This window comes from Rattus norvegicus, chromosome 2 (genome assembly GCF_036323735.1).
Source record: "Rattus norvegicus strain BN/NHsdMcwi chromosome 2, GRCr8, whole genome shotgun sequence".
Taxonomy (NCBI): domain Eukaryota; kingdom Metazoa; phylum Chordata; class Mammalia; order Rodentia; family Muridae; genus Rattus; species Rattus norvegicus.
Window position 1 is genome coordinate 47,164,257 of NC_086020.1, and position 26,512 is coordinate 47,190,768.

Here is a 26,512-nt window from a genome sequence, read left to right on the forward strand (position 1 = left end):
GAGGAAGGCAACTGATTTATTTGAGTTAATTTTATACCCAGCCACTTTGCTGAAGTTGTTTATCAGCTTTAGTAGTTCTCTGGTGGAACTTTTGGGATCACTTAAATATACTATCATGTCATCTGCAAATAGTGATATTTTGACCTCTTCTTTTCCGATCTGTATCCCTTTGATCTCCTTTTGTTGTCTGATTGCTCTGGCTAGAACTTCAAGAACTATATTGAATAAGTAGGGAGAGAGTGGGCAGCCTTGTCTAGTCCCTGATTTTAGTGGGATTGCTTCAAGTTTCTCTCCATTTAGTTTAATGTTAGCAACTGGTTTGCTGTATATGGCTTTTACTATGTTTAGGTATGGGCCTTGAATTCCTATTCTTTCCAGGACTTTTATCATGAAGGGGTGTTGAATTTTGTCAAATGCTTTCTCAGCATCTAATGAAATGATCATGTGGTTCTGTTCTTTCAGTTTGTTTATATAATGGATCACGTTGATGGTTTTCCGTATATTAAACCATCCCTGCATGCCTGGGATGAAGCCTACTTGATCATGGTGGATGATTGTTTTGATGTGCTCTTGAATTCGGTTTGCCAGAATTTTATTGAGTATTTTTGCGTCGATATTCATAAGGGAAATTGGTCTGAAGTTCTCTTTCTTTGTTGTGTCTTTGTGTGGTTTAGGTATAAGAGTAATTGTGGCTTCATAGAAGGAATTCGGTAGGGCTCCATCTGTTTCAATTTTGTGGAATAGTTTGGATAATATTGGTATGAGTTCTTCTATGAAGGTTTGATAGAATTCTGCACTAAACCCGTCTGGACCTGGGCTCTTTTTGGTTGGGAGACCTTTAATGACTGCTTCTATTTCCCTAGGAGTTATGGGGTTGTTTAACTGGTTTATCTGTTCCTGATTTAACTTCGATACCTGGTATCTGTCTAGGAAATTGTCCATTTCCTGAAGATTTTCAAATTTTGTTGAATATAGGTTTTTATAGTAAGATCTGATGATTTTTTGAATTTCCTCTGAATCTGTAGTTATGTCTCCCTTTTCATTTCTGATTTTGTTAATTTGGACACACTCTCTGTGTCCTCTCGTTAGTCTGGCTAAGGGTTTATCTATCTTGTTGATTTTCTCAAAGAACCAACTTTTGGTTCTGTTGATTCTTTCTATGGTCCTTTTTGTTTCTACTTGGTTGATTTCAGCTCTGAGTTTGATTATTTCCTGCCTTCTACTCCTCCTGGGTGTATTTGCTTCTTTTTGTTCTAGAGCTTTTAGGTGTGCTGTCAAGCTGCTGACATATGCTCTTTCCTGTTTCTTTCTGCAGGCACTCAGCGCTATGAGTTTTCCTCTTAGCACAGCTTTCATTGTGTCCCATAAGTTTGAGTATGTTGTATCTTCATTTTCATTAAATTCTAAAAAGTTTTTAATTTCTTTCTTTATTTCTTCCTTGACCAGGTTATCATTGAGTAGAGCATTGTTCAATTTCCACGTATATGTGGGCATTCTTCCCTTATTGTTATTGAAGACCAGTTTTAGGCCATGGTGGTCTGATAGCACGCATGGGATTATTTCTATCTTTCTGTACCTGTTGAGGCCCGTTTTTTGACCAATTATATGGTCAATTTTGGAGAAAGTACCATGAGGAGCTGAGAAGAAGGTATATCCTTTTGCTTTAGGATAGAATGTTCTATAAATATCCGTTAAGTCCATTTGGCTCATGACTTCTCTTAGTCTGTCGACATCACTGTTTAATTTCTGTTTCCATGATCTGTCCATTGATGAGAGTGGGGTGTTGAAATCTCCCACTATTATTGTGTGAGGTGCAATGTGTGTTTTGAGCTTTAGTAAGGTTTCTTTTACGTATGTAGGTGCCCTTGTATTTGGGGCATAGATATTTAGGATTGAGAGTTCATCTTGGTGGATTTTTCCTTTGATGAATATGAAGTGTCCTTCCTTATCTTTTTTGATGACTTTTAATTGAAAATTGATTTTATTTGATATTAGAATGGCTACTCCAGCTTGCTTCTTCTGACCATTTGCTTGGAAAGTTGTTTTCCAGCCTTTCACTCTGAGGTAGTGTCTGTCTTTGTCTCTGAGGTGTGTTTCCTGTAGGCAGCAGAATGCAGGGTCCTCGTTGCGTATCCAGTTTGTTAATCTATGTCTTTTTATTGGGGAGTTGAGGCCATTGATATTGAGAGATATTAAGGAATAGTGATTATTGCTTCCCGTTATATTCATATTTGGATGTGAGGTTATGTTTGTGTGCTTTCATTCTCTTTGTTTTGTTGCCAAGACGATTAGTTTCTTGCTTCTTCTAGGGTATAGCTTGCCTCCTTATGTTGGGCTTTACCATTTATTATCCTTTGTAGTGCTGGATTTGTAGAAAGATATTGTGTAAATTTGGTTTTGTCATGGAATATCTTGGTTTCTCCATCAATGTTAATTGAGAGTTTTGCTGGATACAGTAACCTGGGCTGGCATTTGTGTTCTCTTAGGGTCTGTATGACATCAGTCCAGGATCTTCTGGCCTTCATAGTTTCTGGCGAGAAGTCTGGTGTGATTCTGATAGGTCTCCCTTTATATGTTACTTGACCTTTTTCCCTTACTGCTTTTAATATTCTTTCTTTATTTTGTGCGTTTGGTGTTTTGACAATTATGTGACGGGAGGTGTTTCTTTTCTGGTCCAATCTATTTGGAGTTCTGTAGGCTTCTTGTATGTCTATGGGTATCTCTTTTTTTAGGTTAGGGAAGTTTTCTTCTATGATTTTGTTGAAGATATTTACTGGTCCTTTGAGCTGGGAGTCTTCACTCTCTTCTATACCTATTATCCTTAGGTTTGATCTTCTCATTGAGTCCTGGATTTCCTGTATGTTTTGGACCAGTAGCTTTTTCCGCTTTACATTATCTTTGACAGTTGAGTCAATGATTTCTATGGAATCTTCTGCTCCTGAGATTCTCTCTTCCATCTCTTGTATTCTGTTGGTGAAGCTTGTATCTACAGCTCCTTGTCTCTTCTTTTGGTTTTCTATATCCAGGGTTGTTTCCATGTGTTCTTTCTTGATTGCTTCTATTTCCATTTTTAATTCCTTCAACTGTTTGATTGTGTTTTCCTGGAATTCTTTCAGGGATTTTTGCGATTCCTCTCTGTAGGCTTTTACTTGTTTATTAATGTTTTCCTGTGCTTCCCTAAGTGTGTTCATGTCTTTCTTGAAGTCCTCCAGCATCATGATCAAATATGATTTTGAAACTAGATCTTGCTTTTCTGGTGTGTTTGGATATTCCATGTTTGTTTTGGTGGGAGAATTGGGCTCCGATGATGGCATGTAGTCTTGGTTTCTGTTGCTTGGGTTCCTGCGCTTGCCTCTCGCCATCAGATTATCTCTAGTGTTACTTTGTTCTGCTATTTCTGACAGTGGCTAGACTGTCCTATAAGCCTGTGTGTCAGGAGTGCTGTAGACCTGTTTTCCTCTCTTTCAGTCAGTTATGGGGACAGAGTGTTCTGCTTTCAGGCGTGTAGTTTTTCCTCTGTACAGGTCTTCAGCTGTTCCTGTGGGCCTGTGTCTTGAGTTCACCAGGCAGCTTTCTTGCAGCAGAAAATTTGGTCTTACCTGTGGTCCCGAGGCTCAGGTTTGCTCGTGGGGTGCTGCCCAGGGGCTCTCTGCAGCGGCAGCAACCAGGAAGACCTGTGCCGCCCCTTCCGGGAGCTTCAGTGCACCAGGGTTCCAGATGGTCTTTGGCTTTTTCCTCTGGCGTCCGAGATGTGTGTGCAGGGAGCAGTCTCTTCTGGTTTCCCAGGCTTGTCTGCCTCTCTGAAGGTTTAGCTCTCCCTCCCACGGGATTTGGGTGCAGAGAACTGTTTATCCGGTCTGTTTCCTTCAGGGTCCGGCAGTGTCTCTGGCAGGGGTCCTGCCGCTCCCCCACGGGAGCCCAGAGGCCTTATACAGTTTCCTCTTGGGCCAGGGATGTGGGCAGGGGTTAGCAGTGTTGGTGGTCTCTTCCGCTCTGCAGCCTCAGGAGTGCCCACCTGACCAGGCGGTTGGGTCTCTCTCTCCTTTTTTTTTTTTTTTTTTAATGCACCTGGAAGAGAGTCATTGTTTTTAACTAAGGGAGACAGGGCTAAATGAGATCATGCCTTATTGAGGACTGAAGCCTGTTAATTGGAGGTAGTAGGGCCAGTTAAATAAACGCATCCCAAATCTCTTCAGGATGTGACTAAGGACCTTGCATCAGAGACAACGGCTGCTAGTAGTGCCTTGTGCTGAAACCAGCTCAGAGGAGCTGGCGTTTGCCCTTTATTAGTGGGAATATTCTACTCTATTACCGTCTCAGAAGACCCCTAACTGAAAAACTGTGCCCCATGTGGGGTTCTGCTGGAGCTTCAGATTTTTTTCAATGATTCTTCCAAAATGCAAAATATGATTTTAGAAATATACTAGACTGAACCTGTTTTCATATTATTTCACTTCATAGTCATAATAAAGGTGCAAATGATTCGGATTCAGATAATACCATGATGCTATCTGTCTTCAGAACTTTTCTGTAGACAGATTTTTCCATATCTCTGCTTTGGGTCCATTTACTGATTTTGATTCCTAGAGGCAGCAGAACCTATTATTTAGCCTAATGATGTTTCCCTAAGTTTAGGCGTTAAGGGAAATGCAGAAGCCAAGTGCTCCCACGTGCTTTTTTTTCACGTAGATATCACCAGACCGTTTAAAACTTTACGTAATCACTGAGATGATGAATGGGAAGGCTCTCTGCTAACTCGGCTTTTTAATCTCATTTTGGGATATGCCAAATCATGGAGAGAAAGAAAACGGAAAAATAAGGGAAAACGAATTATTGCTTGACTACGTTACTTTTGCTAGAACTTGGAAGGGTTTTTGATTTCTGGAATTTCAACTGGAGGTGGCAAAGACTGGGTTTATGGAAGTCTTCCAGCTTTAGCATCCAGGTCAGAACTCTCTTTTAAACTTACCTGTATTCGAGTTAACAGGAAAAATAAGGAAAAAAAAAATGGATCTACTGGCTTAACGCAATGGAGACTCCCCAGGCCTGGAGTAAAACCAAAACAAAGCAAACAAAACCAAAATAACTCCTTTCAATAAGTTATTAAACACATATACCTTGGCAATTATATCAATAAAGGCCAGCCCTGTACACGTGTATGTATACAATCAAAGTCCTCTAATTACCCTGAAAACCCTCTTTCCTCCTTTTGTAGCTGAGGAAACAGGTTCAGAGATTAGATAGTGCATTTGGTCATATGGCACATGACCCGGGAGCAGAAGGGGCTGCACGCCCTACCTTGATTATGTGTATATTTAGGGTGAATTCTATGGTTTTCTATAATGAACAATACAGTTTTTTTTAAAATAACAACTATTTTCACTGTCCTGCAGTAAACTTGCAATGATATTTGTTACCTGAAGACTCACACACAAAAAGTGTGTGTGTGTGTGTGTGTGTGTGTGTGTGTGTGTGTGTAGGGGCAGGGGTAGAGGGAAACTTCAGTCACCTCTGCCTTAAAGGGTAGCAGTGTTTGGCAGGAAATAACAGAATAGTATTTTTGCAACCTAGTCTTCCAAATTCTATCATTCCGAATACTCCTTTGACTTGTGACATCTGAGCAAAGAATATGAGTTCACTGTAAACTTCATCATATTATGAAACTTCATAAATGTTTAACAGCTGTATAAAGTTTTATTGTGTAAGTGTGCCCTGTTAACAAATCATATGAGGTTCTTCTTTTTTCCCCCAAGACAAGGTTTCTCTGTGTAGCCCTGCTGTTTTTGGAATTTATTCTGTAGTCCAGGTGGTCTTGAACTCAAGGATCTTCATGTCTCTTTGCTGGGATTAAAAGCAGCACCACACCTGCAAGATTCTATTAGAAACATTGCAGCAAACGTTCACTTATAACGCCGCGCACAGCTTTTTTATCCTAAGAATGTCTAGAAACGGAATTACGGGTACAAAAGATATGGCACACTTTTTTTTTTCTTTTCTTTTTTTCGGAGCTGGGGACCGAACCCAGGGCCTTGCGCTTGCTAGGCAAGTGCCCTACCACTGAGCTAAATCCCCAACCCCGATATGGCACACTTTTAATATTCAGTTTTGGCGTGGGTTATATTTTACTTCTCTCCGTAGCGAACTCCAAATGGCAGGTTATCTTCTTTTATCTTTGCTTTGATTGAGTGTATGATCATTCTAGCCTGAATCTTGGAAGAAAAAAAAAATCCAGAACCGACTGTTATCTTTACCTCTTGTTTGACTCCATCTTCACTCAATTCCAAGGTTTTTTTTTTTTTTTTTTTTTTTTTTTTTTTTTTTTTTTTTTTTTTTTGGAGCTGGGGACCGAACCCAGAGCCTTGTGCTTTTTTTTTTTTTTTTTTTAAACTAGGAAACGCACAAGTCTCAAGTTCATCTGCTCTTAGACTTCTTTTTTTTCTAAGATAAGGTTCACGAGCAGTATTAGTTGGGTCCTTTAGAGGTCACGATCTTATTCAGGGACATTGGATCATGATCAATGTAACTAACTGGACTTTTAAGCGACTTTCCTCAAGGTTGCTTAAGTTCTAACAGCCTCTAGGTTCCTAACCTGGGCTGCACTGGTGCTGAGCCGCAGAAGGGTCAAGCTCAAGTTGTCTGCCGTAGCAGACACCCTGGAGGGCCAATGCGGTTCCGGGTAGTGCACAACTTGCTTTCTTTGAGGTGTCTGCCCTTCTAACCCTAAGGTCCTCGGTCTCTCAAGGCCACTGGAAGCCGCTCGGGGCAGAGAAAGTAAGTTTCGGTGATTACTCTGCCCTCCCAGCGCCCCGGGCTGGTTTCTTATGAAGGGGTGGGCGGGGACACCGCTGCTCTTCAGCCTCTGGCTGGGAGCTTAGTCTGGTCTCCAGCGGACTGGAGGCTGAGGGAGCCGCCGAGGCTCCGCCGGCCGCAGCGCGTTTCCGCCCACCCCTCCCCCAGCACACAGGAACCAGGACTCTACTGAGTCCCGCGCTTCTCTGCTGCCCTCCACCGGGGGACTGCCTTTTATAGGCGCTCCGGCCAATGAGCGCGCTCCTTTTCCTCTGCCCGCCCTCCCAGCCAATCGCCGCTCCCCTGGTGTAATCTTCGGCTCCTCGGCTGCTCTCGGCGATTTTCGCTGTTGCTGGCTTTTTCAGTAGCTGCTCGCTCGCAGCCCAAGACGCTGCTTTTTTTTTTCCGGGTTCGGAGCCATTCCGGATGCTTTAGGCTGCCGGATGTCTGATCTCCGGATAACTGAGGCGTTTCTGTACATGGATTATCTGGTAGGTGCGGGGCGCGGGCGGCATGTCGCCCCTCGGATCTCGCGGTGGCCCATGGCCCCCTGCTTGGAGCAGCAGCCTCTCGGCTTTCTTTCTTTGGGATGGGATGCCTTGAGTGGCTTTCTCCCAGGGCTGGCTCTGAGGGGCGGCGTCCGGGGAGAGGCCGGGCTGACAGGTAAAGGCGCGGCAGGGACCGGCGGGACTGCGGGAGATGGGGCCACGCTCCGCGCGCCTCTCCGCGCTCCCGGCGCAGGACTTTCTTTCCGGGGAAGCTGGAGTTTTCCGCTCTCCCCTTAGCAGAACTCCAGGTGCTATTAAAGAGCCATAAGAAGAATAGCTCTCTAAGTGCCCGGCAGGTCTGGTCATTTGGTTGTTATTAGATCTCTAAAGGAATGACCTGGGTCGTGGCGGGATTTTAAAAACACATTACCAGAAAGTAGACTGGACTAAACCACATTGCAACCCGGCCTGAGCAGGATTGGGCAGGGACAGGCATTGCCCCACGGCTCTGGTTGTGGTGCACGCTGCTGTTGTGCATGGTGTGCACGGTTTGGCAACCGGTTTTAGATCAGCCCTGTGCTGGGAAGTTTAGGTGGAAAAAGTTTTTTTTGCACAGCGTAGGAACGGGACACTTATACGTGTTTCTAGAATTGTGCAAGCTCGTGTTTTGTTCCAGAAATTGTATTTCCACAGAGCTGCCTGTTTGTGGTCAAGCAGATCCTCTTTGACGTGAACTGTGTTCAATCCTAAACAATTACTGTGTTGATATTGTTAGAACGAACCGCTGTTACCATGCAGAGCTGAAGTAGATGGTTAGAAGCGTTGGCCCTCCTGTCATCCTGTAGGACACATGGTTTTCCACTGCAGATTGGCCTGGCAGAGATTTGCTAGTGCCTTCTAGGAATTACACTTAAGGCTGTACGGAGAAAGACTGACTACTTTCCAGATCAGGAAAGAGAGGGCTGCGTTGTAATGTTACCTGTGTGAGGCTTTATTTAGATCTGGGTAGGAACTGGCAAGGATGGAGACCAGTTATGGCACGACCTTGAGAACGGAGCCGAAATCAAAGAATCTCAGTTGGAATCTGGCTTTGCTGTTTATGTATTTATGGTAGTAACGTGTATATTTGTCATAAAGGGGCGTTACCACTGTATCAGGTTAAGTGAGTTATCTGTTTGGGAACATTCTTTATGTGCCCTGTAGGTTGATAACTCTCAAGTGTGTCCAGAAGGCTATTTTGAAAGTTGAATGGTCGATTGATTTGTAGTTCATCCCATACCATGCTATGGTTATGTCTTGTAATCTGCCTCACAAAAAGCTAGTTTGGTGAGAAAAATTACCAAATAAGAAGAAAGTATAGGATATCTTACTTGTACTGCTAGTTTTGAATACATAGCGATTCAGGGAGGAATTCGGGGGTTCTCGTGAACTGCTGAGACCGTTGCAGGACTGCAGCACATAGCCGTCTTTAAGGTACCAGGCCCACTAAAAGAACTGTGGGAAAACAGAAATACAAATTACTCAGGTTAACTTCCATCTCAACACGGGTTCAGGATAGGTGGATGAATAATGGTAGGCATAAGGTTACACTGGGAGTGTAGGTCACAGTCTCTGAGCTCTGGGTTTGACTTTGACTTGGCCTGTCTGTTTTACCTGTTTTGCTCCAGTACCTTGTTTGGCTTTCGTCTAAAATCATTGTTTTGTCACTTTCCGTATGCTTTCAAAAATTCCTCAGTGTGGAAGTAACTGCCCCATAAAAGTCATTGCCTATACTGGGGGGTGGGGTAGGGGTGGGGGTGGGGAGAAAACAAAGTCTTAAAGGAGACAGGTCAGGTTTTATGAGTGTGTTAGGTATCTCTGTGAAAACACTAAAGAAAGTCCTTCACTACTAAATGGACCAGAGAGGAAAAAACAAAGTCCGGCCTTCCCCAGATAGCTTTACTGTGCTGTTTCGTTGATCCACTCTTAGAGAAGACAGTGAGCTATACCGCTTTTTTCCTCATTCACACAGTCTTTGCCTGGTGTCTGTTTAAAATCCCATTTCTGAAAAAAAAAAAAAAAACAAACCAGAATCGATTTGACTGTGCTTGGCATCTTATTAATCGATTCCTAAGTCCTTTTATTTCCCTTCCAGGAGGGGGAAAAGGTTTCTTTCATTCCAAGTTGGACAGCAGGCTTTGCTGAGGGGACTGGAGTGAGCGCTCTGTTCACACCTGTCAGGAGTAATGGAGTGTCATCTGTCCTGGTGTGTTGTCTGTCCTGGTGTGTGGTCTTTTCTTCTCTTTAAATAGTGCTCTGTATTTTTGTTGTTATGTTGGAAAGAAAAGCTGTTTGTGGAGGTGTTGCCCATTGTTCTTTATTTGGGTGTCACAGTTAACTTGTTTTATTTGGAGGAGAGGAGTCCAAGGAAGGCAAAAAGAGGTAGAGGGTGTGTGTGTGTGTGTGTGTGTGTGTGTGTGTGTGTGTGTGCGCGCGTGTGTGTGCGTGTGTTCGTTGCGTGCGTGTGTGGGTGGGTGAGTGGGTGTGTGGGTGGTGTGTGCATGGACTGCGCGAGTGTGTGTGTGCACGTGTGTGTGTGCACGTGTGTGCGCGTGCATGTGTGTTGCGTGCATGTGTGTGTGGGTAGGTAGGTGGGTGGGTGGGTGGGTGTGTGGTGTGTGCATGCTATTTTTAATAACTTCTGATAGGACTGATTGGTAAGACAGATGAAGGAAGCTCTCTGATCTTAGGAGTTACAGTTAATTTCCTCAGTGGTCTTAGGGGTGACAGCTGAGGTGAAGGAAGACAGAGGTTTCATTAATCTTGGTTCAGGGAAAGAGGGACACCTTGCAAATCCTAAATAATTACATGTTACACCGGGTACTGTGCCTGACTTGGTGCCTGGCATGGAGGTAGAGCGTGGGATTCCATTTTGATGAATGAATGTGAGGCGGGAGCGGTAACTCTGTTCCCCTCAGGCTTCTAAACCGGGACAAGATAGTATCTGTTTGGATTAGGTATTTTGATTTTTGGAATGCAGGATGTATCCTTTACACTTAAGATGATCAAGATAGAATTTGTTTAGCAATTTAAACATAAAAGTCTTATCTTTTCTAGATAATGCGGGTGCCATCGGAGGAGGTCATATCTCTTTCCTTTTTCTCTTGAGCAAGTTTCTAAGTCACGTTCTAACCAGACAGGTATATGATTCAGGATTTAGCTGTCACCAACAGACAGCATAGCCCTCTCTCTCTCTGATGGGTTAAGGCAATGTTGAGAGCTTTATTAAGAGCAAGAACAGGATGTAACTTATAATGAGAGAATGATACTGTATTAGGGTTCTCTAGAGTCACACAAGTTATGGAATGAACCTCTACAGAAAAAGGGAGTTTATTGGAATGACTTATAGACTGCGGTCCAACTAACCCAACAGTGGGCAGCTGTGAACAGAAAGTTCAAGAATCTAATACTTGCTCAGTCCCACAAAGCTGGGTAGCTCAGCTGGTCTGAATATGCTGGAATCCTGAAGAGGTAGGCTCCAGTGCAAAGAACACCACCTTTCCTCTTCCACACCCTTATATAGACTTCCAGCAGAAGGTACAGCCCAGATTAGAGGTATGTCTTTAGATGTGGATTAAAGGGATGTGTCTTCGCACCTCAAGATTTGGACAGAAGGCGTGTATCTTCCTACCTCGAAGGTCCAGGCTAGAAGTGGATTCACATACTTTAAACCAAGTAGAGAGTCTCTCGCAGGTGTGTCATCTGTTTCTGGATTGTAGTTCATTCTAGATATAGTCAAGTTGACAACCTTCACAGAACTATTATGAATTTCTATCTGTGGAGGCCAGACAGGGTCAACTTTTATGTTCCTTTTAGTTCAAAATGTTTTTGCCTTGTATGTCAATCTGTGTGGATTTCAACCATTCCTCTTTGTATCACTAACACAACAACATTAACGTTGGTTATTTTCTATATAATACCAGTGACGATTAAAAGAGATATTGGGGGTAAACTTACTTATAAATGTTGCCTTGGCTTTTTTTTTTCCTTTCTTAGATTTTGAGACACGCTTTGTCTGTTTAGCCCTTGCTGTCCTGGAACTCACTTTGTAGACCATGCTGGCCTCGAACCCAGAGATCTGCTTCCTCTGCCTCCTGAGTCCTTCGGATGTATACATTGGTTCTCGAATAAAAATGTTAACACATTGTGATCATGTTGCTGACACTGTTTTGTGTATTGGCTGTGCAATCACTGTTATTGAATGGGAAGGATTGGGTTGCATTTTAAAATAGTCCTAATATTTTGAAGAATCGGGAGGGCATTTGGCAAACAAGAAGTGGTAAGACTTTTGAGGATCCTTTATTACATCTAAAGAGTAAAACTGCATTCTCACTGTTCTTTTCTTTAAAGGTTTATTTATATCATATGTCTTAATGCTTGCCTGCATGTGTGTCTGTGCACCATATGTGTACAGTGTCTGCAGAGGTCAGAAGAGGGTGTCAGATCCCCTGGATCTAGAGTGACAGTTGTGATCTGCCAGGCGGGTGCTGGGAATGCAAGATCCATTTCTCCAGCCTTCTCATATGTTCTTTAGCCCATTCAACGAATGCTTATGCAACCCTACTTGTGCATGTTCCAGGAAGTCATGGAGAATGGACTACAGTGCTCTCCTTGGCTGCAGGACTGCAAGGCAAATGACTCTTGGGGAGCATGTGGAAGGACAGGTTGAAGATGGCCTATGGGAAGAAGGCAGGTTCTGACATGCTCTGTTGCTTCCTAGTGCGTTTCTCTATTGCATATGTTTCTTTGTTTTATGGCAAAATGAAATGTGAAGCTAGACTCGCAAACCTGTCAGGTGTTTGACTGATCTCAGGTGCTGTCTGTTGTTCTTTGCATTTCTCTCTTATGCTTGGGAATTAGTAAGGTTAACTTACTAAGCTTTTTTCTCTGTAGTCACTGGTGAACTTGGCCTAGTTTCTTGGTCACAGACTGTACCTGCCCAAGGATGAGGGGTGTGTGTGTGTGTGTGTGTGTGTGTGTGTGTGTGTGTGTGTGTGTTCCAAGTTCACACAGCTAGTGAGTGAGTGAGTGAGTGAGCTGACTTTCTGGCTCTAGGGCCCCCTCTTCACTGTCCCCACATCTAAGCTATTCTCTCTAGTGAGGGCAGGGACGTAGGCTCTTGGTGTAAAAAGCTGATGCAATACAGTTGGATATTTACATGTTTCATGTAAATACAAGGACCCTCTGTAGAGAAGACCAGCTGGAAGATGTGTGCCCAGCCTTCTGCTTCACCATGCCTCTGGTCACTGAGGTGATCTTCAGACTGACACTTCATCGGCAGACACAGATGCGGCCCTAAGCTTCAGTACTGCCATTTTCAGGGTGGCTTCTGCTTTCTACTGCTCTGGTTCCTCCTGATCCTGTTGTGAGCACTGAGGATCTACTTGTTAAGTCTGCTGGCCGCCTTTATCGAGTACGGCTTAGGCAGTGAGGCTGACTGGCAGACACTAGGCCACAAGCAGGCTGTGGCTTCAGCAGAGGACATTAACCATATAAGGGATTTGTAAGTGACAAATGAAGAGGATAGACAGTTTTTAGTGAGGATATGAAAACGTCCCCTGATCCTTTTTTATAAATTGAGTAGTGATGAGGTACAGAGTGGCTTTTCATTACTTAAGGATGTACCACAGCACATTTTATTTTTAGAAATTTGGTTTTAGCTCATATTTCTGCGCTTCCAAGGTTAGGTGACACTTCTGATCCTTGCCTTCTTACCGGCAAAGTTCTGTTACGCCGCACGGATTTACCTGGAGAGAGAAGGAAGCTCATGCCTGTGTTTGTATAGCCTTCCTCCCCTTTGTACAGTCTTTCTTCTTTTTAAAAAATCACTAGGATTCAGTCATGGGACCTTTCTACCCTAGTGACCGGGTCATGTCCTCCAAGCTCCTCGTACAGACACCAAAGTTGGGATTGAGTTTTCAGCCTTTCGTTCTCATTAATGTGCATCTTTGGGGATTAAACACCCGTATCTGTTAGGGGTAGAAGCAAGGACCAGCCATTGTGGAGCTGGCGGCTACTTTTAGTCATTCTGTGGCATCTCCCCAAAAGCTTCAGGAGTCAATGCAGCTGGGTCCTGGTGGGTCTCTGTCACCATCTCGAAATTCTTGATTTTTGAGCGAGACGTTTTATTTTATTTTATTTTTTTTTTGTATCAATCCCTCGGTGTATAAGCTGGCCCTGGCTTGCCCTGTTGAGATAGAAACACTCTTAGAACCTGAGCTGTAACCTGCCTCCGAGCTGGTTCCCCGACATCTTAATTCCTTCTCTGTCACTGCGTTCTAGCTTGGTACCTGGTGAAGTGGAGGCTGCGTGGGAGGGGTTTACTTGCACCATCTAATTCAACCACGTCGTCTCAGTCCCATCCCTCAGCTACTGCTTAGAATAGAGTTAGAAAAGAGACCCATGCTTATAACCATGGTTAGATAGAGCTTAGCTAGAATAATTAATAACTGGAGGAGGTGTCCCAGATACAAGGATGGAAATGGAAGGGTTTCTGCTGTCGCCTGGTTTCTTGAGAGGCCCCCTGGGAACTTGAAGGACTTGTGTGGTGTGTGCCTCGAGGCAAGCGCCTACTCACACCTATTGCTGCCTCCTCCTCCTCCTCCTTCTCTCTCTTTTTTTTTTTTTAACATAAACATTAGCCTCTGCTCTTTGACTTGCAGCCCAACATGCCTACATGATCTCCAGTGACAGGCTGCTTGAAAGATTGAATTTGTAGGACAAGCTCCTCTGGTTCCATTGTAAACTGGTTTGCTGGGAACTAGTCTGGCCACTAGACTGCTTCTCCTTGGGCCCGAGGATTTTCTTCTGGTGTTTCAGAGAGGATCCTTGTGGGTTTTTTTTTGTCTGATACGATGGTTGAGGGTCTTGCTTCTAACTCTCCGGGAAGAGCATGCGAACTTAGGGATACAGGAGGACCACTGACTGCAGCAGGGACAGCCTTACTGTTTCCAGCCATCCTGGACTGATGTCGGGAACTAAGAAAGGAAGCAATGGAGCTGAAAGAGGAAGTAATGGAGCTGTCTTTTGTGTCCTTACAGCTTTAAATCAGCAGGTGTAATGTTTTGCATTGCATTGCTTTGCTTTGCTTTGGGTGCTTTTAAAAATCAGACAGGCACACAAACAAAGAAACAAAGGACCTTCCAGGCCACAGCTCTCTTTCCACGCCTCGCAGCATCATCGCAGCCGCTGTCCCTAGCGACAACTCTGTGGAAGTTGGTGGCTCTCATTTTATGCCCCTTTAAGGACCAATGGATGGATGCTTAAATGTTGAGGGTATTTTGTATGTTCACGTTTGTATGGGAACTGTGACATACCACTCTTTTGAAACCTGCTTTTATACTTCTCTGATAACGTGTCTGAGCTTAATAAATGTTGCTTAGATCAGGGAGTATTTGATTCATGTCTCTTTGAAGTTACCACCCTTTGGTTATCTGTAGCGCGATTTTACCTGCGTTTGACAGGTTAAGGGAATGATGAGAGGTGTGTGGTGTTTTTTTTTAGCATTGCACGGAAGTCATCAGAACGGAATTTTGTTATGTTAATTGCAGCTTTTGCAAAAAAGTCTGCTGGTTTGTTTTGGAGTTTTGAAGTCACTTTGTAATTGCGGTAACACATGAGCTGAATGCAGGTCAGCACTGAGCTGATTTTGATAACTTGCTTATTATTACGGTAAAAGCTTGGAGAAAGACGTAGCCGAGCACAGTGGAGAAAATCAGTAGCCTAGCAACCCAGAGACAGACAGTTGCTGTGCATTGCAGTACGTTGTCCTGCAGTCTGTGCATAGTCTACTACCCATAAGTCCAATCATCCTGGACTTAGAATGGAAAAATCTCATAACCTGCTTGTTTGTACTTAAAAAACTCCTCAGTTTTAATAATTTCTCGTCTGCAGCATGGACTGTCTGCATTGTACTGGAAAGCTGTAATTCACTCACTAGCTACCTTTCCTCAAGATATCATGTTGCCGGGTGGTGGCAGCCCACACCTCTAACCCCAGCAATCAGAAGGCACCAGCAGAGGGATCTGTGCGAGTTGAAGGCCAGCCTGGTTTGAAGGGCAAAGTTCTAGGACAGTCAGGGCAACACAGAGAAACTTTGTCTCAAAAAAAAAAAAAAAAACAACAAAAAACAAACAAACAAAACAACAACAACAAAACCCCACAAACAAACGAAAAACAAAGACATTGTGTGTTTCCTGTAATTTTGGCTAGTGTCAGGAACATTGCTGACGTTCCGTGTTATTCTGGTTTCACTTTTTGTCACTGACAGGTGGAACACGCTGGCCAAGCCACTTAGGGGAGAAAGGGTTTATTTCAGCTCAGACTTGCAGACTGTAGAGTGTTTTTGAGGGAAGGCAGGGCAGGAGCTCTGACAGCTAACTATGGCACATCCACAGGCAGCAGCAGTGAGACATGAGTGCGCCCATGCCACGTGGTGCTTCATTTCGACTAGCTTTTTTTTCACTCTTTACACAGGTCAGGGCCCTACCCATTGAGTGGTGCTGCCCACAGTGGGCTAGGTTCTTCTACATCAATTAAAAATCGATATTAACCCCGATAGACAGACCACAAGTCAAGCTGACCTGGGTACATCCTCCATTGAGATTCTCTTTCCAGATGATTCCAGCTTGGGTCTAGCTGACAGTTTAACCAGCAGCACTTGCACACACTTGGGCTTTTTCCAGAACAAATGTAAAAGTAGTTGCCCAATACAGTAGTGTGGTGGTTTGAATATGCTTGGTCTAGGGAGTGGGACTATTTGGAGGTCTGGCCTTGGTGGAGGAAGTGTGTCACTTTGGGGCTGGGCTTTAAGACCCTTATCGTAGCTGCTTGGAAGCCGGTCTTCTGTTTGCTTTCAGAACAGAATGGTGAACTCGGCTCCTCCTGCACCATACCTGCCTGGACGCTGCCATGCTCCAGCCTTGATGATAATAAACAGAGCCTCTGAACCTGTAGGCCAGCTCCAGTTAAATGTTGGCCTTACAAGAGTTGCCTTGGTCATGGTGTCTGTTCACATCAGAATAACCCTAAACTAAGACTAACTAAGACATGTAGTGAATCTTAGCTACTGAAGGGGGCTCCAGTGTCAAAGAGGTTTGGGAAACTGTCAGAGCAAACAGGTTCCTTTGCTGTACAGCCAATGAACAATAAACAGCTGACCGTACATGCTAGTAATGTTTATGGAGACTCTCTGAAGGGAAATTGTTAGAGACAGTGTTCTTATTCCTTTGAGGGTAATTTTGCTTTATGATCAAATCTGAAATTAGAATTTTGGGGGTCAAAAGTTGTCTATATTTTAAGGTTCTTGATATTGATTAAGTAATTTAATATTTGTAATACAGTTCAAGTTGTTTCTGAATGTAACCAGCCACTTTGTGTTATGATAAAGTGTGGAAGTTGGTGGTGGTGATGCTAATTACTATTGATGGGAAACTACTGTGTGCTAGATTCTGTGGGAAATGCTAAATAGCTGTCCGCGGTTTCAACTACCTTGTGAGAGTTGAGGCAGCTGTTAGTTCTTTATCTTTCTCTGTCTCTCTTTCTCTCTCTCAGTCTTGTCCATCTGCCTGTCTGTCTGTCTGCCTGCCTGCCTGCCTGTCTGCCTGTCCACCTCTGTGTCTCTCCTGCCTGTGTGTCTCTGTCTCTGTCTTAAATGGTTGAGGGGACTAAAGACCAAGACGAGTTGAAGAGTCACGTCTTAGTTGCTGCAGGATTGGTGACTACTTTACGTGTATGTAGTTTTTCTTATAGAATAAAACTGAGTTTGAAGTCTGCCCCAGATGTTTCATCTATAATCTGTGTAATGTGAAGTATTTGTCAATCCATGCCAACAAGAAGGAATATTATAGAATAGTCATTAATTTACGTATTTTAAGAAATTATATTCCAGGGTTTTATGGATAATAGATTATCTTTCTTATTTGAAATGATACTGATTGCTGTTATCTCCTCAAATGTTATTATCAGGCTGAATTAAAAGATGGTAGCCAAATCCTTCAGTTTATATGTATATATATTTAGAATGTACTTACTTCTAGAACTCCAAATATTGGGGGACCTGACCTGATTCAAATCACCTAGGACCACCGATTCCTTATTTGCAAAACTTGGATAGTTAGAGGCTTTGTGATAATTTGCACAAGTAAAAACATAGTCGATATATTGGAAAGTAGGGATCCAGCGATGAGATGATAACATTCAGTCAGGTAGGGCAGAGGATTGATGGGCCATTTCAATAGATAAGAGTCGTTTGAGAACAGCAGAAATTTTGTAATTGGGTATAGAATATGAGCAGAGATCTCAGAGGTAAAGTCTTCACTTTGGGGTTTTAGTTATCTAAGAGAGAAAAACAGATGACCTTGGGACACAACTATTTTGCTCAGGAATTTGTTCGTTGACTAGGTAAGGTGGAAGAGTAAGTCTTGCTCAGGATTCCTTATGAAGTGTGGTGAAGTGGTAGCTGGTTCATCTCAAAGCTCTTTCGTACATGCACTTGTCTTTTGGGAATGCTGTAGTGACTGGGTGGGGGGCATCTCTTGTATGACCTTTCTTTGTGGTTGCCCCTGGGTAGCCCGAACCATTTGGAATGTGAAGGCTTGCAGAGCTAATGTGCCAAGAGAACATGGCAGATCCCTCCTGGCCTTTTCTCATCTGTCCTAATGACCTAGCATTCTTTCTGCTGGTCTTGACACTCACAAAGTCATACCAGGGTTTAGAGGCCAGAGGTAGATCTCTTGATAGGAGGCTGGTTAAGCTTATGGGCATGTTTGAAAACTGTCGCAAGCATTGAGACAACTAATGGGGCCATGTATGGTCACAAAGCAATAGGGAAGAACAGGTTAGTTGGGAAATAGAGTGAAATTGGCTTCAGAGTAATTGTGTTTGAGGTCCTTGTGCAAAATCCAAACCAAGTTTTGAATAGATGGAGACTCAAGAGGGCGAGGCCTGTGGATGAGGGAAGAAGGCTTAGAGGGTAAAATGAGAAGCATGCAGGTGTGAGAGGTTCAGAGTCTGGGTCCCTAGCACCCATGTACAAAGCTGGGTGCTGCAATGTGCATCTTAATCCTGGCACAGGGAAGAGACAGGAGGATCCCCAGCCAGCCTAGCCAAACCTGTGAGAGAACCTCCAGGTTCAGTGAGAGACCTTGTCTCAAAAACTAAGTTAGAGAACAATTGGGAAATTCACTCAAATTGACCTCTGACCTCTACATGGACACTCACACGCACGCACATGCAACGTCCAATGCTTGTCACTTACTGTGCACAGTGCCATAGTATGCTGTCAACACCGTGGGAAGGATGGTGCCGTGCCATTTCATGTTATTTATTGATTGTCATCACTTCAGGGATAAGGAAGCTGAGGCATAGAGAAATTGAGGATCATAGGTAAGATGTCATGGAGGCAGAATTTGAACCTAGGTCTGGCTAACGTCCAAGCTTTTGTTCCCCACCACTTAGTAATGTGAGACTTTCTGGAGCTGTTCTTAGGGCTGCCTTAGACACATACACCCATAACTTGCTGGATCCTATTGTGAAAACAGTGGGCTCTCTTATTCCTAGTACAAATTACATTATGTCTCAGTGAAGGCATAGGCTGTATGGAGCCAGACTAAATCCATTAGCATTCTAAGTACATTTTGGAGCCACACTAAATACATGTACCTCATGTTCCTTCTGTGCAAAATGGGTCTAATGGCACCCACTGTACGCATACACAGAGGGGTGTACACATACACTGCATGAAGCCTCAGCCTGCAGTCAGCTGTACGTGATATCTTGGTGATATTGTATCTTAGTTTGTGCAAATCTATCATTTGATGTTTGCACAATGAAAAAGCCATACAGTGTTGTGTTTTCTCAGAGTGTATCGGTACAGCTGATGTTCAGTTCTGCGTGTGTGTATCTTTGTGTGTGTATGTGTGTGTGTGTGTGTGTGTGTGTGTGAGTGAGTGTGATTTAAAAGAATGTGACACTGCTAAGTACTGTGCAAGTGTTTCCTATGGTTGCGTTGGGACTTAGCATCAAACAAGGACATCCGTGACTGTCATCACCCGACAGCACTTCAGTTCTTCCATACCAGGCTTGCAGCACTTTCCTTGCTCCCCCTACTGAGCTTGGCGAGGAGTAACTGGGTTAAAGATCCTGGAGGCGTTCCTTGGTGTTTTAAGTGGCAGCAATTTCTAATTCACAGGGGTCAAAGGTCCTGGCTTGGCCCACATCTCTCCTCAGGCCAGTTCTCCTTAGAGCTATTGTGTGAGTATGGGCAAACGTGAGGGCTTATTTCAGTCCCATCGGGCAACGCTTAGAATTACAAGCACTCTTAGTACTCTCAGTCCCTCTGTGGTTGGAATCTAAACAGTTTGAAAGTCAGGCTGTGCTCTTGGGAACTCCAGTCCCTCACATGGGATTTATCTGGCTGTTCCTTTATCCTTTCTTCTGTTCTGAGGGTTTCCTGAGAGACTGCCTGGAGTAGAATAGAGAAAAATGGCCCAGTGCGCCTGTCCTTCATCATGGCGAGTGCTTCCTGAGTGTGACTACTTCTTTTTCCAATTCACCCTGCTAAGATGTAAGGAACCTTTGGTGATGATTGGACTACTTTATCTTTGTGTCATTTTGTGTGGAAATACTGTGTCTCTATATCGTATGAGTCTTATGAGTCTTATCTCCTTCCCATGACTCCCCTACCCCACTGCTGGCATTTTAAGATGGGTTTTTGCTTTGCCGAATGGCATACTAATTGTTTATTTGCGTGAAAAGATATATAGTAACTTTAGGCCTTTTAAAGACTGGGTCACCGAATCAGGAACATTTGATCGCTGCTGCGTTTCCTGTATTTCTGCCAGTTTCGGGGTCTCTAGTTTCCTGGCCTTGGGCTAGCAGTGGGTTGGTCTTTCCAGCAGGACAGACTCTGTTTGTCGTCTCTAGGGACACAAGCCTCCATTTTTCTGAAGTTTGACTGTGTAGGATGGGTGGTTAGATTAGTGAGTGACAGGTCCTTTTCACCCAGAAACCACTCTGTGTGAGGATAATGCTTAACTATATAGGTCATCTCTGGAAATATTCACAGGCAAATATTTCCTATGTGTACTAGCCTCTCAATAATTGCATGAGCTTGATATTTCCTTTTAAATAGTTTCGAAAGGTAAAATTAGTAAAAATCGTTTTGCTCCATTTCCGTTACAGGTCTTCATTATTCTGTGGGGTCTGAAGATAAGAACTTAGGGGAAGTTTAATTCTATGCTTTTAAAAAAACAAAGACTAGGTCTTCAGCTGCTGATTCTAAAGCTTCTGCTCAGATTCTTTCCTTGAAGAAGGTACCAGTGCAATGGAGTACATTACTTTAAAAATTTGAAGTAATAAAGAATTCTACATGATGGGGTACCCATTTAACTCTTTATACAGAGGGCACCTTGATTAAATCAACATAAACAAGTATGATTCTGAAGAATGATGAGGAATCAAGAGGTTGTAATGAGGACTGGGGAGATGGCTCAGTCAGTAATCTGTTTGCTGTGCAAGCGCCGAGGATCTGAGTTCAGTCCTCAGAACTCACAAGGAAAAGCCATGGGTGGAGTTATGAGCTTGCATTCTGGACACAGGCGGATCTCTGGGGCTGCTCACCAGCCCATCTAGCCTAGTTGGCTAGGCTAGTTCCAGAGAGAGAGGGAGAGAGGGAGAAGGAGAGGGAGAGGGAGAGGGAGAGGGAGAGGGAGAGGGAGAGGGAGAGGGAGAGGGAGAGGGAGAGGGAGAGGGAGAGGGAGAGGGAGAGGGAGAGGGAGAGGGAGAGAGAGACTGTTTCAAAAACAACCAAGGTAGTAGTGACGCCTGAGGTTGGCCTCTGTCCTCCACATGTGTGTGTACACATGGGCATACCCACCTGCACACCAGAGTGTAATGGGACCACCGATTTGATTCTTTCCCCATTTGTCGCAAACTCATCTTTGTTGTTGCTGCTCAAATCCAGACAGCTTAGGGGATCATCCCAGGGGAAAATGATTTGTCCTAGTGCAGTGATATGCAAACAATAGAGTAGCAGTGTGTGAATGTCCTTCTAAAAGAGGGTGTGGGAAAGGAGATACAAATGGACAGGGCCTTTTTGTTTTGCTAAGTGACATTTTAATCATTGTTGATTGGCCTCAAGTGAAACATAGTAACTTCTGGTGGTTCATCTGGAGCCCAGTGTTCTGTGTTGAAATACCTGACAAGACCTGCTAATTCTTAAAATATTTTCTGTGAAGAAGAGGACCTTCCATCAGTGTTGGGAGAAGAAAAACCCTGAACCCCTCTGTAACCCCTCGTTTCTCTTTTCTTTGTGCCTGGCTTCTCTTTCAACAAATGCCCATTAGAGAGTTTGCTGTTCGTCAGGCACTCTAGAGGGAAGGCTCTTTTGACTAAGACTGGAGCCTGCTTGATTCCGTTCAACTGAATGTCTTATACTTCTTTGTGATGGAGAAATCCCAGATTACCGGGTGAGACCTGGTGGACACACTTCTTTTTGAAAAGGGGTCAGCTATTAAGTGTGTAGGTTTTAGGGATCAGTCATTCTGTCTCAGCATTTCAGTCCCACCATCATAGTTACGAAAGCAGCCACAAATATGCAGCATGTGGTAAAAACAGACAGGACAGACAGGACAAAATTTAGTCTACAGATTGTAGTGTCTGAACCACTGGGCTGATAGAAGAAGAGAAGCCATATTGGAGTTACTTTTCATTGAATTTGAGGTTTTGTATCCTGAGAGTACACAGGTGCGTGCATGCACGTGCACGTGTCTATGTATGTGTACATGTGTATATGTATGTTACATATACACACATATGAGGTCACTTGATTGATTAGTAGTTCTAATGATTTGAAGAACATAAACAGGCCTCCATGACTCCAGAATCTTACCTCTGAGGTTGGGCCAACATGAAAGAGAGGCGGGGACAAAGGAGAACTCTCTTCTGGTTTGTGGTTTGCTCAGTTGCCTAGAGTAGATGGCCACCCAGCCTAGACGTCACAGACGGGCTCAGGTGTAATGCTCTCCCAGTGGAATCAGCCAGTTTCTCTCCAGCATGCTGTATTTAAAAACAGTGTGGCATAGGTGAGGATTTTTAATGGTTCTCTTCAGCAGTGGACTTCTTCCCGCCCATCTTTGTGTAGAATTATAAAACAAACTATTTTATCATATAGTGTAGTAATTGCTACTTTCTTTCTATTACTGACAACAGGCAGTTTTAGATCAGCACAGGAACCGAACTAGGATGTAAAGACAGTGTCTGGAGATACAGCTCACTGGTTCTGTGCTTACCCAGCATTCATGAATTCAATACCCAGTGCTGGAAAAAACAAACAAACAAAAAAACAAAAACAGACAAGGCTCGGTGTTGGAGCGCTTACCCACATGGTAAGTTAGGGTGACTTGATACCTCAAGGTTCGTATCCTAGGTGATTTGGTTCAGTGGTTTGTTCTTTTACTTTTGGTGTGGTACTAAAGGGAAAAGAAGATTCCAACAACAGTGTAGTTGCAAATGTGATAGGTTGCAAAGTAGTCCCCTGTGCCTTCTCAGGTTAATCTTCACTCATAAGGCAGCACATAGGATTTACCATGAGGTGTGCACTCTCCTGTCCCTGCCGCTGTCTCTGGCTGCACAAGCTAGTGTGTGTGTGGTTTCCAGTGCCTCGAAGTTTGAAACACGAAGCATTTGGATTTGTGTTTGCCTATATTTCCGTCTCTTAGATAATTAGAATTCTACTTCCATTTAAAAACCCTTTCTCATGTATCACGGCGCCCTTTGAAAGTCCATTTAGGGAACAGAGTTTGAAACCACTGGCATTCAGACGAAGTCAGAGCCCTCTCATTCAGGGGTTGGGTTAGTAGCCCTCAGCTCTTCCCATCCGACTGAGAAGCCTAGAAATCCTCAAGCTGTTCTCACCGAGGGCCAGCATGAGTGTTGAAACAGCCAGCATGTGCTAGTCCCTTAGTCGATGTCGTTCTTCCTCCCTCTGTCCTGGCTTGCAAGGTAAGGCCGGCCTTGTTAGCTGAATGCTGTGTGCTTCTGTTTGACCTCAGCAGGTCTGGTGATTGGGTATTGTTTTTCACTTTAAAGGGATGCTCGAATGGGAAGGATTCTGCCTCAGGAATACTTGTTGTTCATGTGAAAGGAGGGGCTGACGTGGTGGGGGTGGGAAAAGTTTGAGTGATTCCATCTTCTGACGGAGAATGACTGAGGATGGTGACAGGTGGAAGGCAGTTTAAGACCTTTACTTACGTATATAGTCAGAAATGCAGGCAATGACCTCGCAGCCTCTTATTATTAGACTGTCAGTCTATTACTTTTGGTACTTCTGAGGAAATCTGTATGTCAGTGAAGGCCAATTTTGAAGACACGAGGATTCAGACAGCAAAGACGTGAGGGAGGGATTGCCTTCACTTGACAGCCGGATCTTATGGGTGGGCTGAGGATAAATTTGGCAAGACTGAGGATCAAGTGGAGAGGGAACTTGAATGCCCACGGCAAAAGCAAGCAAGCCTTACCTCCCAGGTTGGGCACACAGAAAAGCCTCAAGCGATTCTCTGACTATATTGATGGGCAGGAAATGCTTGTCTTCAGCCAGTGACATGGTTGTTCACACGCACTGTGGAAGCCGTGTCAGGTATTGAAGAGTGATCTGGAGAACTGGTTCTGAAACAAGGCCCAGTGGGTGAGCTTGGTAAGAACTTGCCGCTGAGGATGGTGGGATGTGTGGGCTTGAGTTCTGCTCTTCAGCAGGAGGTGATGGACCTCACCTGAGTGTTGGAACCATGCTCTGGCTAAAGGGAGGGAGCTGAAGTGGACAAAGCCCAGGAGGGAACTCTCCTTGCTCAGCTCCCAGTATCTCCTTAAATGATCCCGTTAGCTGAGTGGTTTTTTTTTTTTTTTTTTTTTTTTTAGATTTATTTATTATATAAGTACACTGTAGCTGTCTTTAGACACACCAGAAGAGGGCATCAGATCTCATTACAGATGGTTGTGAGCCACCATGTGGTTGCTGGGATTTGAACTCAGGACCTCTGGAAGAGCAGTCAGTGCTCTTAACCACTGAGCCATCTCTCCAACCCTAGCTAAGTGGTTTTATAGTGCGATTTTTCTCTTCAGGCACAAGGGCCAGTGATTGGCAGGAAGATGAATAACTGTTCCAAGATCCCTCTCGGATTTGTGTTACCTAAAACAAACCTCTCTCTCTCTCTCTCTCTCTCTCTCTCTCTCTCTCTCTCTCTCTCTCTCTCTCTCTCTTTCTCTCTCTCTCTTTCTCTCTCTCTCTCTCTTTTCTCTTAACATTGTCAGAAAAGCAAGAGAATCCCAGATTGCTTTATTTATAACCAAGCGATAATACCATTTGTGATTCTTGAAATAGGCGTTAGAACTTACTGCCCCACCATGGATGATTTCCACCCCTGACCTCAATGGTCCAGGAAAGAAGTAGCAGTGTCATGGGAAGGACTTGTCCATTGGGCCATTTAGAAGGATTTAAGTATAGACTTGACAATAGCTTTTATTCTCAAAGAAAAATTCAACAAAAACCTCTGAATGACAATATCTAAGCAAAACAGAACCCAACAAACCATTGCTGGAGTTTGTGTTAATTATAAAAAGGGGAGCGCAGGGGGAAAATGGAGAATGAATCCTTATTTTGTAGAATCAATTAAGTGTCTTTGTCCTCATGATCCTGAATAATGCTCATTAGTATCCAGTGGTCAGGACATAAGAAATTGAAGGCTCCTGATCATGATTGATATAAAATATTAAGTAGCATTAAAGATGAAAACATTGAGTGATACTGTCTGATGGAATCTTATATAAGAAATTCTAATTTCTTCAGTCTGTGCACAGTGCTGCAAGGTCTGGCTGGAGATCAGTGATGGTTGCTTACCTGCCTGCCCACACCTACCTACTTCCTTCCTTTCTCCCTGCATTCTTTTTAAAATTCTTAATTAAAATATAATTATATCATTTCCCACCATTCATTTCCTCCAATCTATCCTATGTTACCTCTCCCTAATCTCTCCTATGCAAAATTGATGTATTCTTCTTCTTTCATTACTATTATTATACAACACAACACCCCCCCCACACACATAGACACACACATAGACACACACACAGATACACACACAGACACACACACAGATACACACACAGACATAGACACACACAGACACAGACACATACACACAGACATAGACACACATAGACACAGACACACACATAGACACATAGACACACACAGACACAGAGAGACACACACATAGACACACAGACAGACACATAGACACACACACATAGATACACACATATAGACACACAGACACACACACACAGACACACAGACACACAGGCACATACACACAGACAGACACACACGTAGACACACACATAGACACACACACACATAGACACACAGACACACACACATAGACACACAGACACATAGACACATAGACACACAGACACACAGGCACACAGACAAACAGACACACACACATAGACACACAGACACACAGGCACACAGACAAACAGACACACACACATAGACACACAGACACATACACACACAGATACACAGACACACACACACAGACACACAGACAAACAGACACACACACATAGACACACAGACACATACACACACAGATACACAGACACACACACACAGACACACACAGACACACACAGACACATACACAGACACACACAGACACACACACAGACACACAGACACAGACACACAGACACACATGCACACACTTCTGAGTCCATTTACAGTTGCTTGTGTATATATGTCTTCAGGGCTGACCACCTGGAGTGGGATCACCTTTTACAGGCTCCTCCCTGGGAAAGATCAGTTCTCCTCCTCTTTCAGCAGACATTGGTAGAGCCCTGTGAGTTTCCCTCCTTTTTTTTTAGCATGTCGATTGGTGTTGCCATCCTTTAGGTCTTGTTTAGGTAGCCATGTTGTTGAGGTATCATTGGTATGGGTTCTCTGTCATTTTGAGAAGACACAATTTTACAACAGACTTCTTGGTCGTGGGGCTCTTAGAATCCACCTCACCCCGTGGTGTTCCTTGAGCCTTAGGTGCAGGAGTTGTAGGGTCTGTACGTTCACAGGGGTGGCACCTGTGATCAGTCGCTGTCTGCATTGTGACCCGTTTTGATTTTTCTGAAATGGTCTTTGC

The 26,512-nt window shown here is 43.8% G+C and overlaps 1 protein-coding gene and 1 pseudogene across 3 annotated transcripts in view; both read left to right on the plus strand.

The window, feature by feature from the left end:
* Positions 1-7,120: 7,120 nt before the first annotated feature.
* The window catches only part of Arl15 (ADP-ribosylation factor like GTPase 15), a 384,290-nt gene continuing 364,898 nt past the window's right edge, over positions 7,121-26,512 (plus strand). Inside the window, exon 1 of one of the 3 annotated variants that reach the window (XM_039103515.2) lies at positions 7,121-7,280. In XM_039103515.2, coding sequence (XP_038959443.1) covers positions 7,233-7,280 — 48 coding nt within the window. In that variant the 5' untranslated portion in view covers positions 7,121-7,232. The remainder of the gene's footprint in view (positions 7,281-26,512) is intronic. The other 2 variants (NM_001399590.1, XM_063282576.1) reach the window with 2 other exon arrangements.
* Blvra-ps1 (biliverdin reductase A, pseudogene 1) overlaps positions 7,332-26,512 on the plus strand; it is a 101,989-nt pseudogene continuing 82,808 nt past the window's right edge.